This window comes from Electrophorus electricus, chromosome 17 (genome assembly GCF_013358815.1).
Source record: "Electrophorus electricus isolate fEleEle1 chromosome 17, fEleEle1.pri, whole genome shotgun sequence".
NCBI lineage: Eukaryota > Metazoa > Chordata > Actinopteri > Gymnotiformes > Gymnotidae > Electrophorus > Electrophorus electricus.
The window spans coordinates 14,980,245-14,995,537 of NC_049551.1; the positions used below are offsets into that span (position 1 = coordinate 14,980,245).

The window sequence follows — 15,293 nt, forward strand, 5'->3', positions numbered from 1 at the left end:
GGTCGCCGTGTGTTTGTTATTAGAGATTGTAATTAGAGAGCGGAGAGGAAGTGAGGGAAGCTTGTCTAATTAACGGTGCACGCCGAGCCCACTTTGAAACTCACGGACGGCGGCTATTTGCATGCATTCTGAAAGTGGATTAAACGGGGAAAATATCTCCCTTTTCTTCTTTTCTTTTTGTAGTACTCACTCTCAGCACGATTAGTGTGGCTGAAAGGCAGCATGTTCACCATGAAAGTCAGACTGTCTCAGGCCAGCGGGAGCTGAAGGAGGTTGGTGGGGGAGGCGTCGTCGGCTCCTGTGATGTTTCTCTTTGAGCCCTGTGTGACTGTCCTGTCCCCTCCCGTCCTCCAGGGGGCTCGAGTGAGGCTTGGGTGGGTCCCGCGTTACTCTCTCATGCCTGTCAGGAAGATGCAGGCTTCTGGTGACAGACAGCCATCAGGAACCCACATTGTGCACTATCTATATCCTACAGAGTGGAGGATACTGAAGTGTGCTGGGGAGGTTAGGAGCGTAGCCGTGTGTGTGTGTGTGTGTGTGTGTGTGTGTGTGTGTGTGTGTGTGAAGGAGCTGGCTGTGCTGGAGGTTTAAGGACATGCAGCTGTGCAGCACTGAGTAGGGGAGTGTGTGTGTGTGTGTGTGTGTGTGTATGTATGTGTGTGTGTGTGTGTGTGTGTCCACCAGCTGCCTGATGGAGGCGCACAAAAGGGAGGCAAAGACGTACAATGGCACAGGAGGCGCCGTGCGTGCGCGTGCGCACATGCTTCTCTGCGCGGGGGCACAGGCACACGCGTGTGCAGGTGTGCAGGCGTGGTGAGTCAGCTGTCAGAGCCCCAGTGGGTACAGCGTGCTCGGAGACTGCTGCAGTCCTGCAGTAGATGAGTCATTAGGACGAGGACGCCCCCACCTGTTTGCGCAGCGACGGGCGCAGGGACACTGCGTCACACAGCGGGAGACGCTCAGGTGAACCGCATCAGAAGGTCCCGGCAGGCTGCCGGCTCTGCGTGAACTATTCGGGGTCCAGTATAGTTTGACTTTTCTGGCCTTGGTAGAATTAGTATGACGAATTTACCCTCGCCAGCCAGTCGGGTGCGTTTCAGACGCGTGGACTGTAAGTACAGACTGTTGGCTGGCTGAGCGTTGGTCCACACCACCTGCTGTGTTCCTAATAAATGACATTTCTAATGAAGATTACATGAGAGTATCGAGAAGACGACGTGTCTGTACGTTTAACGCACAAGTTCTTATTTCCACCTCTCTCATCCATGTCTTGGTGGCCTGAACGCGTGTGCGGGCACACACACACACACACACACCTGGAGGGACTGCCACCAGGATAAAAGGCCAGTGTTAGCAGTCTTACTTGTGAGTGAGTTTGTTCCCGGTGTCAGACGGTGGTGCCTTTGACTGGCATTGTCTTTTGTAGCTGCGCTGTGGTTCCGACTAGTGGGCCGAGCCTTGAGCGTCAAGCTCAGCTCGCTGTGGTTTATGGTTCGTTCCAGGGCAATGACTGTCTTTGGGCATCGGAGCAGCGGTTCTGTGCCCGCTAAACCAGAACGTGCCCTCATCCCCTCCAAACACCGACACGCCGGGTCTCTTTCTCTTGAAAAGAAAATAACGCAACTCTATTAAAGGCGGTTTCTGGCAGGATGTGATGTGAGGGAAGGCCCTCAAAGACGCGTAGCTCCTTGCTGCACTTCAGTGTCTCTAAGTTTTGGGTCTACGGTAGGGCAGCTAGCGCACACGCCCCTCTCTCCCTCCGACTGTCGCCTGCCTCGGTCGTCTGTAATCCGATACGGGCCACCGGGGCTGGGGTTTACGTGGGCCTGGGTGCACGTGGCACAGTGGCGGACCGTAGCGGAGCGGCCAGCGCCTGCTGCCGCAATCAGCACCACGCACCACACATGCCTTGCCCACACCACCTGCACATGTCTGTGTACCATGAAAGAGTTTTTCCCACAAAATAATACAGTCCCACCCCTCCCCTTCCTCATCCACCCCCCCCCCCCCTCCCCCCACCGCCTTCATCTGTACTGTATCTCCCAGGCTTCCCCGATTACGGGTTTTATTCCGCGCCCAGCGACCAGCGGGGGGCGCCCTGCTCCTTTGCGGACTATGGCTCGCTGGGGCCCCAGGCGGCTCAGATGCTGCAGAGCGAGCACGCCGCGTCCGCCTGCACCTCCCCCCTGCAGCAGCTGCACAGCCCGGATCAGTTTAAGAGCCCAGGTTGGTATGGCACCTCTCTTCCAGACCTCTGCAGTCCTCCTTCTCTCTCTCTTTCTGATTCTTCCCCTCCGCTCCTCTCCTCCTCCCCCCATCCCCGCCCCCACCCCCTTGGCGTCGAGTGACGCACCTTGCTCCCTGTTTATTTTTTTGGTTTGTTTGTTTTTGAATTAGGGCATCACCAGATGAGAAGAACGACCTTTTATTTTTGTTTTTAAACCACCGAGAAGCTGCTCTGCGTCTGCGCCGGACCGTTTTGGCCTGCGATGCGTTTGCATGTGGGGTTTTTTAATTTAGCCATTTATTTTCCTCTCCCTTACGGAGCACAGAGTCCTCTCTCTGCGTGTGTAACTCGTTTGAAACCCCTCCACCTCACACCCAACCGAAGGTGCGTCCGTGCCCCGTGGATGACCTGTCGTCGGCCCGCACCGCCTCTCAGCCTTGCACAGGGAGCGTGGTGTTTCAGGCACGAAAAAACGCAAAACAAACCCCAGCTACACCTACATGTGCTTGTTCCTTCCACCAAGGAAAATGCGTTGAGTTCCAGTTGACTAATGAGAATAAAAACGGTCTGGAGTTTATGCGTTTAGTTTAGTTTAGGAGGTTCGGTCTGGAGCTCTCCTCTCACTTCCCATAGCGCGTTACAGCATTCCTCACCGTCTTCACGCCACTCTTTCTTGGTCCGCCTTTCCGAATGCCTCCCATCTATTTGATCGCCGTCTCTGCCTCAAATCCAGCACCGTCTCCGGCACTGCTGTGTCCAGCGTGGTATCCAGGGCTTCCTGTGAACTCACGTTAAAGGCGGGTGACATGCTGCGTTCTGTTAATACGGTTACCACCGTGTGAAAGAGAGCCTCTCGACATGTCTCTGCTAACGTTAGCGGCCCTAGTCCGGAAAATTCCTTTAACCCAAACACGATGCACTGGAACTGGACCCTTAAATGTGGCCCTGGCGACGTTGATGAAAGCCTGATGCAGTGGTATTATGGGTGAACGTGACCCCCTCCCCATGCCACGTTCTCTCGCCGGACTCCCACGCAAGGTCTCGGTGAGTCAGGTCATTGACCTGATGTGGCGGGCCATTTCAGCAGCGGCCTTCGGGGGGCGCCCTCTGCCGAGCAGCAGGGCATGGACGCGGGTGCGGTCGCCGTGCAGTCGCTGTGCTTTCGGATCGGGTTTGTGGATGCGGTCCTGCCCGTATGGTTTCCGTTCAGCGCTCTCCCGTTTATGTCTGGAGTTAAAACCGGCTGTGTTCCACGAGTGTTTTAACCACCTTTATCAGACAGAGAAATTCTTCAGTGATATTTATTACCATTTCACCCCCCTCCTCATTGTCTGAGACAGAAATGCACATTTCTGTCTTAGTTTTTGTGATATATGACAGTAATATTGCATTCAGTATAGGTTGAGAACACTGAGAGATAAAAGTTCTATTGGATTAAGGCGATACTTGATAGGAGGTCCTGTCAAACTGTCTCCTGTATCTCGGTTGCTGTGGCAACGCAGACATAATCGATGGCTTGTGGGACTTTTAGGGGTCATATCAAAGCACTTTATCCCACAACCTTAGCACGCGTGTGTGTGTAGGTATATGTGCAGGTATGTGTGTACTGGCGTAGTAGTTATGTTATAATCACTCAGCCCCTAAATAAAGAAAGCAAGCAGTAGCGAGAGTTCTAGAGGAGAGGCTGGCTGGCGTCGCCTGGCCTGTGTTTGCCCGTTCCCCCTACTGGTTGCGTGTTGCTCACAAACGAAACACCTCGACTCTGAGCGCCAGCGCAGGACCTGTGACTCACCTGTGTCTCAAAAAAGAGGGAGAAATGTCCTGCTGTGTAATCGCTTGCCCACGAGTTTAATTAGCATGGGTGCCGCTAAGCTACCAGTCAAAGCCAATAAGAGTAATTCGTGTTTGCCTATTAAAGTTAATAGCAGGAACAGTCTAGCCCCGGGGTTTGAGCTGAAACATAAATCCTTTGGCTCGGAGCGAGCGAGCGAGAGTGGGGAAGCCCCTCTTACCACCACACAATCCACCAATTATAGTAAATGAGGATTACTGTTGAAACTGAAAATGCCTGTGATGGCTTTATAAGCAGACCTGTTAGGAAGAGTTCTGTCCAGATAAGAGCAGAGAGCCTGCGTCTGAGAGAAGACTGCGGCCGAGCGGCGCGCTTTGTCTGTCCGTCCGTCCGTACCCACGTCTGAGTATGTGTGTGTGTGTGTCTCGTTTGAAGGCACACAGAAGGCCAGGTAGTGTAGTTTGAAATGAAGACGCAGGTGTCTTGGAAGAGTGCATCAGTAGAAAGGTGAGCGTGTATGCGTTTGCACGTGTGTGTGCGTACATGTATGCGTGAGCGTGTGTGCGTTCTGAATCTCCTTTCGTACAGTGAAACTCAGCATATGTGGTGTGCGCGAGCGTGTGTGTGTCAAGTGTGTGTGCGCGTGAGCGTGATCAGGGTGTTTGTGCTCTGGCTGTTTCTAGTCTCTCCCGGTTAAGTGAGAGAGAGAGCATAGCATGTGACTGGGGTCACACTGGGTGGGCCACTCCTGTGCTGAGATGGGAGTGGGTGTGGCTAGGGGCAGGGCCTGAGCGTGGCCAAGGCTGTGGCTCATCCTCCTCCAGCCTCGCCGTACTGCCTGGACCACTGACGCCCCGCCTCCTGTTCCGCTGACCGTTTGCCACAGCGGGAAGGAGGAGGAGTGGGGTGGAGGGACCACGGAGGATGCCACTGTGGCTTCATACACTGTGACACGTTCACACCCGAGCCCCGTACCTCGGTCCGTGCGAGCAGTGTCCGTCCCGCGTGCCCGGACCCCCGCAACCCACCCCGGGGCACGTTGAGCTCTCGGGCATGGCCCGTCTGCCCGGGCGTACCTCAGAGCACCATACCTCACACACAGCACACATGTGAATATGGTCTTGGCTGATTACCTGTGTGTGTGTGGGGGGGGGGGGGGGGGGGGGGGGGGTGAAATGCTGAAAATATCACTCTAATGGAAGTGTAATGACATTTGTTGCAATTCACAGTATAACCATGAAGGCTAAAGCTATTAGCAAGTACAAAACGTAACGTATTAATGAATACACACCATGAAGCTTTCCACTGTCACTCACTTTACTGGTGTTGGCCTGCTTTGATTTTTTTTTTGTGTGTGTGTCTTGTGTCATAGTTTCATATTCTGAAAAATTAATATAAAATCATAACCACAACATATGAGAGAGAATATGTCGATGTAAACATGTTTGTGCGACTTGTGCTTGACAGAACCCTAAGGAACTAGAGCTCAACTGCCTGTGTGTGTGTGTGTCTCCTCCTCAGGCACTAACCCCCCTCGACCTGGGGGCTTCCCTGGTGCCAACAGCCCGGGGCCTGTAGCGGATCTGTACGGCCCAGCCAGTCAGGACTCGGCTGTGGGTAACTACATCAGCGCCGCCAGCCCCCAGCCTGGCTCTGGCTTCAGCCACGGCATCGCTGTGAGTGCCCTCCACCCCTTACCCCCTCTCACACCATCTACCTGTCTCCCATTTTACTGGAGTGGAGAGTCATCATGACCAGTAGGTGCACTCTACCCAGAGAAAATCTCTCTCCTCCCCATGTCTGCCGCACTCTCACGTTCTCTCTCTCTCACCCTCGTTTATATTCTCACCATCTTTAACGCTGCACGCCGTTTGATTACCTCCAGCTCGGAGCCGAGGAACCCCGAGTTTTGATTGCGTTCCTTCCCGCGCGACTGGCGTAACGGCGCGCGCTTTATTGTCAGCGCAGCAATTTAAAGAAGAGGGTTTCAGACGGGCCGCGGGCAGGATTAGCAGCCCGGTACCAGTCCGCCAGGAGCTCTGGCGCTGATGAAACAGGAGAGACAGCCTCGGGCCGATCCGCAGCGAGGACCGCGGCCTCCTGCTCGGAGCGGATAGTGTCACGCCAACGAGGAGGGGGGGAAAAAAAACAAAAAACTAACTACCAAGCTGGCAATGAGCAAACTGTCAAATTCAGATGGTCCCCCATAACAAGCAGATGCTTGTGACACCGTATCCAAACAAAAGCACAGCGCCACACAAAAAAGTCACTTTAATTGGCTTTTTGCTGGCAGAACACAGATTCAGTCTCTGAATGTCACAGATGTCAGGTCCCATTTAAGAACCACTGCAGATCTCAATACTGTGGGGCGGGGTCTGCATTTGTAATGAAGTGCCAAATTGAAATTCAATTATTCACACGCTCATTCCTGCACAAATAAGTCTCTTCACCGGCACCAGGGCAGGGATGGGATGTGTAAGGAGGCGTGGCCGTCGTCCTGGGCCCAGTCCCCCACCGCGGGCTTTTGTTAACCTGGCAGTCCCTTTTGTTGCCCAGCATTGTGTTTGGTGAACAATGCAAATAACAATACAGCTATGAAGTCATTATCCTCGTCGGGCGGATCGCAGCGTGCCGAAGCACGAGTCCTCTTCCCACATGCGCCTGCGTTCTGCAGACCTCATGGGGCGCTCTTCTAAACGCTGGGAGCACTTCAGGATGGAAACGCGTGTCCCGCGTGGCGCCAGTCATGGTTGCTGGTGTGGACATGGTCTGGGCAAAGACTCGCTCACCGTTGAGGGACGAACGTGTCGTGCTACGAAGGTTTCCAGTCGAGCCGGCTCCTTACTGGGCGATCGCGACGAGTGAGGCAGGGCAGGGGAGGGGAGGGGAGGGGCCGCGTTGGCATGGGGTGCGGCGCCAGATAACATCTCCGCGCGGCACATTAGCGCGGGAAATGGCGCGGAACGCAGAGCGCTCCTCTCCGTTTACTTCGGCGACACGTGTCAACAATTAGTGGCACGGCGGCAGCGCCAGACCCGCATCCCGCAGGACGGGTTTTTGCGTCCGCCACCTCGCCCCTCCGCAATGCAGACGCCGCCGTTGGGGGCCGCGGGGGCCACGGCCGATTGGTCTCAGCACGCGTCCCAAAGTGCTCGGCATGCCAAATCATGGCTGAGAGCTCTGGGCCCCCCCACAGACACAACCCCCCCCCCGGGGTGAAGCCACAGTCAGAGCAGGCTGAGGCGTAAAGGTACTTACGGCCAGTGCCAATGAACAGCCTTGAACCCCACCACCCCCCACCTCCACCCCCCGCTGGTGTGGAGCTAAGTGCTGGACTCCACTGAGATGGGCGGGGGCGGGGGGTGTTGGAGGGGCTGACTCGTCTCCGCCTCCTCTGCCTCATTAAAGAGGCAGACGCCTTCCGCTTGGGCTCAGGCTGATTTATTCGTACGGATTAAAGTCGGAGCATCTTCCTGACACGCAGCCGTCACGAGCACAATGGGTTGATGACGGGCCTGTTAAGAGGCTGTCCATATGTGTGTGTGTGTGTGTGTGTGTGTGTGTGTGTGTGTGCGCGCACGTGGTTTTTTTGGTTTTTTTTTTTTGACAGTTTGCCATTCCTGCCCTCTGAATCCGCCGTGTGGGCGGTTTGCCTCACAAACGCAATCAGCAAATCAGACAGCCCCGAGAATTTACATATGGAGGGGCAAGACTGATCAGAGACAGCGCAAGAAGACGAGGGTGGACGCATCTCCTCGTTGTCCTGCAGCTCCGGGTTGGGGGAGGGGTCAGAGGAGTGTGGACATGTGTTGGGAATGTTTTAATAAGTACTCCTCCGAGCAGGAATGAGGACCTCTTCACGCCTGACCCTCCGGACAAAAATCAGTGCCGTGATTATCGATGGAGAGCTAGCCCACCTATCTGTGGGGCTGGTGTTTATGGTTCTGACGCTTGTAACTTTTGCGACTGCTGAACTAGCAAATGGGGAGTGAAGGCTGATAGCTAGCATGGCTACGAGCTGATAAAGGCTGCTGGTGGTTCGTAAAGGCACATCTGCATAAATCCTTTTAGCGTGGTTAGCATTTTTGGGTGGAGATGTTTTGCAGGTGAGGAATAAACTGTGTTCTTTCCGGTTTTTTTAATTCTACACATTTTCTCCCGCGTCTTTTACGTTGCCTGTCATGTTCAGTGACCGCCTGACCTTCTACCATAACCCTTTCAATCCAACACCCCCAGACAACAGCTTTTTCTAATATCTTGTCACATTTATATATCACACCTGATAATATTCTGATATGTATTAGCACATTCATTAGCACAAATTAATATTAATTAATCAGCCGTTACACTTTTCATTCATATGCCTAGAAAGAATGTGTCTGTCTATAAAAAAAAATTAAGTGAGAATTTAAGGATTTTCTCTTTTTCTTTTTGATAATTCTTGTACTACATAACCCGTTACAGGGTCATACTGGTGTTGCCTCAGCCTGTTCTTGCTGACAGAGTCCCGAGGAGCAGAAAGTTCTGGCGTTTTGCTCGTGGTGACAACTACTGACAAATACTGTGTGTTTCTAGGGCCCTCTGATTGCGACAGCTTTTACCAACGGATACCACTGAACCCTAACAGGTGGTCGGATGCCATCTCAGTGGAGGTATTATGTCTCTTTCTATTGCTCAATAATCCTTTCCATCCATCTCGGTGTCTGTCTTTATGGACTCATTTCACTTGTAATCTCACCCCCACCTGTTCTCATTTTTCATGGAACTATTTCTCCACGCCTTTCTGTCCGGAATGCTGGACATATCGTGGGATGCATGAAATGTCGTTCTCTGCGGCTGCTTCTCCCACTGCCTTTCTTGTGCACACACACACGGGGCTTGCGAGGCCGTGTTCTTTTCCTGCTCGAGCTTGCTTGACCATGTCGCTGGCCATTTGTCTGCATGTTCGTCTGTGCTGAAACGCTCAGTTGAAGCTCATCTCTACTCATATCCTCTCAACTCCGGTCCTCTCCTCAACTGTCTCACCCTGTCGTCTCCTCTCTTCCCTCTCCTCTCGCCTCCTTTCCGAACTCTGCTGCGTCGTGGTCCGTGTGTCCCCCTTCCTCCCGTGCTGCCTCGCACTTCTGAGACCCCTGAATTTTTCAAATCCGTGGAGCATCCAGTCAGATCCTGATCCTGCCACCCGGTGTCCTGGCCGCTCTCGCCTGCTCAGATTACTTCTGCTCCGATGTGCCCCACTTTTCCGTGGAGCGCAGGGAGGAATATCTGCCAGTCTGAGTACTCCCTTCTCTCTAAACCCTTTACCCCTCAACAAGACATCAGCGGAATGAAATCCAAGAAACAAGTTATTGGACAATGACGAAAGCCTACAATCTTGCCGAGTAATGACACAGCTTTGGGGGACCGGGTCGCCTGTTGCATGACCAATATTGTCATTTTATTTTGAAGAAAGCCGCAGTGTCTTAGGAACGGCGAGGCAGCTGCGCTCATCACTGTCCCTCCACCTGGCAGCCTGAGCTACGTCATCTCCTCCTCCGGCCAAAATAAGTAAAAGTAAACAAAGAGCGATACCTTAAAGGTGCAATGAGGAGGAATTTAAGTTTAAATGAGCAAGCTTGAGGAATGAGTGAGGTCACTCAAACGTTCCTTCAGGAGTGGTTCATTTTGCCTTATGAGCAGCCAGGCATTTACTTTTCATTGTTCACCTTTAAGGTCAAAGAGACTGTAGGAACTTGGAACATGGAGAATATTAGATCTGATGTTGTACACCTAACTTATGAATAAGTGCTTTGCCTCATGTAGAGTTCCAAGGAATATTTAGAGATCTTGTTGGATAAATCTTCCAGAGTATATACGTACACCATTTTAATGGTGTATGTGAGTGGAGAACAGTCGTAGCTCAGGTTCTGGCTGGCAGGGCGGGAACAGCTGTCACAAACGCCTGATGACAACTTGGTCTGTGCTTATTCTGATTCGCCAGAGAGTATGTGGAGGTCCTGGGAAGACGGGCCGAAGTTTCTGACTGGCCATGTACAGGTGATGTCATGAGCACTGCAGCATCCCACTGGTGAAAGGGATACGGGGGTGGCACCATGAAGATGAGAACAAATGAAACGTCAAGTTCATCTCAGAAAAGAATACAACTGCTGTACCATAACTCAAACCGTGTAACTACATAACACTTTTTTTTGCTCATTTTAAGTTCTTTTGCTTTTACTCGGTTTAAGTTGCATTTTTAAAGTTTTTGGGTTGTGATCATTACTGTCATGTTCTTATTTCTATTCATGTGATTTTTTTTTTGAGGGGGTCGGGGGGGGGGGTATTTTGGCAAACGAAGTTTGACAGTGTTTGCTGGTTATGTGTGAATTACCTTTGGTACCAATTATTGTAAAAGATCCAATTTTATGGCATCATATTTGCACAAAAAAGGTTAAAGATACACGTTGATTTTTTTGGACAGAACATTGAGTACATATAAAAAAGAGAGGGAAGCTGAACTAATCAATCTTAGTAGCTGTTTTTAATTCTTGTGATGTCTCATTGTTAATCATAATTACCTATTTTTGGGCAATACAAAGAGGACTCCAATATTTTTATGGTCCTTTTTTTTATAAGTGTTGTTTTTGTCGTTTAGAAAAAGATGTATACTATGACATTTTTTCAGATGAATACATTGTGAATTCAGATTTAAGAAAAAGAAAATGTAACTAAATATTCCAGTCATTGCATATAACCAACACAGAATGAAAAAAAACAAAAAACAAACAAACATATTTTTCTGACAGTGTGTCGAAGAAATTGCTCCAGGGTGTGAATAAACAAAAAGAAAATATAGGTCTTAAAAAGATGATTATTTAGGTGTCACTCAAATAAAGTACGTACCCCAGTGACAAATATGATCTATTGGATAGCTGTTTGGCTTGCTCTGTAAATAATAAAGCTGAATAATTTTACAAGCATCATACCAGCATATTTACAAAACGGTGACTACAGGGCACTGCTTAGAGTGGCGTCAGCATTATTTGAGTTGTCTTTTCTCTCTGCTGTGGAGATTCAAGCTCGACAGAATCTTCAAAATAATAATTATTGAATCCAAAGCACACTGTATGTAGTGTTGGAGAAAAGGACTCTGAATTCAGTCCAGAGGTTTTAGCCTACTCTGCGTGTCCAGACAATTTTATACTCCTCACAAGAAAAAAAAAAAAAAAAAGGAACTTACCATGTTATTTGGTGTCGTTTGTCTTATCCACTTAGTTCCAGCTGCCTTTGGAGCTTCGTATCGAGTGTCACAGCTGATACGTAAAAGCTTGTTATTGGTTTGCTGTTTTGTTGAGTTTTTTTAAGTCAGTTCTTTCAAATGAATTAAGGCCAGGCAAATGTTTTTATACCATACCTCAGTCCTGTGAGTTTAATGATGAAATACAGTGAGAATATTAATTTATTTTATCATTTTATCAGAGAGTTAACAGGCAAAACAAGCTGATTGGGTATAAGGGTAAAACATTGCACTGTGACCAGTAGGAAACACCTGACCACTTTCTCTTTGCACATGTTGGCTATTTCGAATCAACCTGGACTAGGGTTTCATGTAGGAAGTCTTCGTGTGAAGGTTACCGTCCCACGTGTCTCCAGGACAGGTATTAGAGCAGGCCGAACGAGACGCAGTCCCCACAGCTCATGCTCAGACCTCATTTCGTGGATATAGCCAACCTCTAATCTAAAATATTGACATATTTTAGACGCAGCCAATAGTGACACTGAAAAATACGCTCGCGCTGAGAACCTCAGCTGCTGGGCTGTTTTTATTAACATGTAAGGACTGGTTTCAGTCAGCGAAATGATGTTTAATGATGTGATCTGAAAGTGCGTATTGATGGAGGTGATGATTTGATTGATGTATATTTGTACATTAGTCTCTTGTTTCCTGCTGCAAATGTATACTACATTTTTTTTTTTTGGATTGATTTTATTTTATTTGATGTATTTTAATGCTCTGAATAACCAGGTGAAGCAAAATGCTGGATGCTTTTTACATGATATGGAGATACGATCAAGTAATAACTTAAACGAAGAAGAAAAAAAGCCTGAAGACTATTGTAATGTTCAAATGTACAAGAGAAAAATGAAATACAAAACTTTAAAAAAAGGAAAAAAGATGTTCCTTCACTGATTTCAATTTTGAATCAGGGGATTTTCTTATTGTTATTTTAATTTTTTTTTTTTTTGTGGTTGTTATAATGAGTAATTATAATAACAATGATAGTACAATGTACTGTGCTGCCATCCACTTCTCTCCCGTCCCCTTCACTGAATACAATCTTTAGTTCATGACTGTATTTAGTGGTGTGTAAAAATCATATATTGTAACAAAGTGCTGTCTTTGATACCAGTGTGGTGGTCTCCCGTACCTGGCCGTACCTGGCCGCCCCCCCGTTCAATTACTAGGTGTTGTGTAGTCACTCTAAATACGGTAGTTCGTAGCACATCTAGGACCGGTGAAGGTAGAACTTTCTTGTATTATATTGTATCGTGAGGAGTTATTTATTTTAGCAGCAATTGATCGTTACCGTTTGCTTCTTTCTTTTTATTACATTTTTTTTCCTCTTTTGTTGTGATTTGCAGACTTCACATGGTTTCAGCTTACCAAAGCGCTCACAAAAGATCTATATAGAAAAAGAAAAGTACAAATTACTGTAAGACATTATTACAAAAGGGGGTGCGGGCGGGGGTGAGTATTTCGATCCCCACCCTGGGAAGTTTTTAAAGGGGTGTGCCATACTACCTTAAATGCTAATGCAAAACTATAATTTTGGATTATTTTTTAAGGGGACACAAGCTATTATTATGAAGATTTTATGTGAAAGATATCATATTTTTTTAAATGGTTCTCATGGTTAATAATGATAATTACAATACTATTAATCAACTGTAATGTTTTGATGTTTGTACACTTTCAAAATATCCCAGTTGCCTAAAGCACTGCTATTTTTGAATACCACTCTGTTTTTTAAATGTTCTCTGCCTTTAAAATGATTCTGTTTTCCATGCATCAAATATCATTTAAAGACAGAGGATTTTGTTGTTGGTAACTACTGACCCTGGTAGCCAGCCTTTAATTTGAACTACACCCACATTTGTGGTGGTTTTCCAACCATTTTTTTTTAGTGCAGCTCTGGTCAGCTGTCCATTCAACTCCGTGTGTAAACGATAAGGGCAGACGTAGAAAAGCAAACACTGAAAACTGTATATTTATTTTAAATTTAGTTGCAAGCGATGAGGACTTTTTTTTAAAGGACAGGATTTTTTTAACAGCTCAAGGTGTTCCCCCTGCTTTTTATAGCTGTCTTGTTCCAAACATGTGCTGTACAATACAAGTTAACCACATCGACCACGTGCAACGATACCTCAGTTTGACGGCTTAAAAAAAAGGCTGTGCTGTAGATGGTTTGGCAAATTTTCCTTTGAGGGATAAAAAAAACAACTAATATTCCAACAAAGCAATAAACATCACAAAACACTTTGAGATTAAGTTATTTGAAAGGGGCAGGTACACCCTTGCATGGTCATTACCAGCTGATTCAAGAGATCACATGTACGACTTTCCACCTATTTATATGCTTCATCAGTTGTACTTGGGCCATGTCTGCCAGCCATACTGGGAGGACAAGCAAGCAATGTGCACATAAACAGAAAATAAACACGACCTTTTTAACCACAGTTTTATTGGTGGTGTGAGAAATAGTTGGTGCTCTACTGTTCTACTTATGGGATTATTTTGTTTTTTTACTCTGCTAGTTTAGACTTTAAGGTAGCATGGCTCTGTTTCCTTCAGTTCATTTTCATTGACAGCAGTTTACCACAAATGAATGTTACGCATCTGACTAGTGTAGTAAATCCATTTGTTTAGCAAAAAACAAAGACAACAGAAAAAAAGGCCTGGAAGATGTTTGGAGTGTCCACCAAATCCATTTAAACAGTGCTTAAACTATACGCTGTATCCATTTAAAAGGTGTTTGGAGTGTTCAATGTACTCATTTAAAACTGAATCTGTAGGCAAGTGGTAGGCAATGGTCAACTATTAATTAACCCATGTGAATGCATACACACACACACACACACAGAGTCTGTTCTGCTAGATGTTTTCAAGTATCAAGTAATTTACTTTAAAAAAAACAAATTCTCCCCACCGCTCCCTAATTGACTGATGCGGTTGATCGCTGCTTTCAAAACAGGCAACAACAATACTTTGCTTCTGTTTATCCAACTCTGGAATCCAGTTCCATTTATGTACACGATAAAAACCTAACTGACGACTGTTAACCAATGAATGAGCCACTTTTAACCTGGCAATTTGGTCTCTGTGTCTGTCTGTGTCTCTCTCTTTCTCTCTCCCCCACTCCCTCCCTCCCTCCAGTTTGTAGTCCTTTATGGCTGTCCTGTAGCAGCACACACCCTCCTGTCATTCCTCCTGACTCTCCCTGTCTGCTGGGGAGGAGGCGCAGCTCCATATCGGGGTCCACATCTCCCAGCCTGCCTCCTGCTCCTCCATCTGCCCAATCCTGACATTTCTATCATTTTCTTTCTTGTCTTTTTCTTAACATTAATTACTTTTAATGATGAGAGACTGACCGAAATGACAAAAGTCTGAAAGCATCTTTCAGGTCCTCTTATAAGGCTTGCTTAAAGCCCTGTTATAAAATTAATGTAAAATAATAATAATATAAAAGGTAGGGTTCTCACACCTCAGATGTGGAAAGTATAATTTTATATTTGTATTTTGAAATGGTAATAATAAGAATTAAATGATGTTTCTGAAGGGTTTCCCTCCTCTGCTGTGGTCCAGAAATCGATGTGTCTGTCTGGGAAAAAAAATAAACTTAAATTAACTATTTTATTCTTTGTTTTCATCGTTATTTTAGTTGAAGTATTTAATCTAGCAGTCTTTGCTCCAAGGGGTTCAGCGGTCCAAGGTGTTAAGTTACACAAAAAAAAGACCTTAGTCCTATTTTTTTCCCCAAGTTTCTATAACTATTTTGTATTGAGGAAGAACCTTTTCAGCCAATACGTGAATGCTCTTAACCGCTTTCGTGCAGACACAGCCGAACAAGTGCACGGAAACTACAGTACGTCATCAGTAATGGAGTTTGCAGGTACTAGGGACGTTATTTTGCTTCAGGACAGCTCAGGCCGATGAATTGTTTTAGGCAATACGCAAGAAGATCAAGGGAATACTCATATCCTGCTGACACTCCGGCATTACATTTTCGGCATTCG

General features: G+C 47.5%; 1 protein-coding gene across 5 annotated transcripts in view; it reads left to right on the plus strand.

Annotated features, from left to right (window-relative positions):
- The window catches only part of msi2a (musashi RNA-binding protein 2a), a 152,123-nt gene extending 137,210 nt beyond the window's left edge, over positions 1-14,913 (plus strand). For 2 of the 5 annotated variants that reach the window (XM_035535316.1, XM_035535313.1), the window contains 4 exons: positions 2,047-2,226; positions 5,541-5,695; positions 8,595-8,671; positions 10,000-14,913. In XM_035535316.1, coding sequence (XP_035391209.1) covers positions 2,047-2,226; positions 5,541-5,695; positions 8,595-8,636 — 377 coding nt within the window. In that variant the 3' untranslated portion in view covers positions 8,637-8,671; positions 10,000-14,913. The remainder of the gene's footprint in view (positions 1-2,046; positions 2,227-5,540; positions 5,696-8,594; positions 8,672-9,999) is intronic. The other 3 variants (XM_027021383.2, XM_035535317.1, XM_035535315.1) reach the window with 2 other exon arrangements.
- Positions 14,914-15,293: the final 380 nt, after the last annotated feature.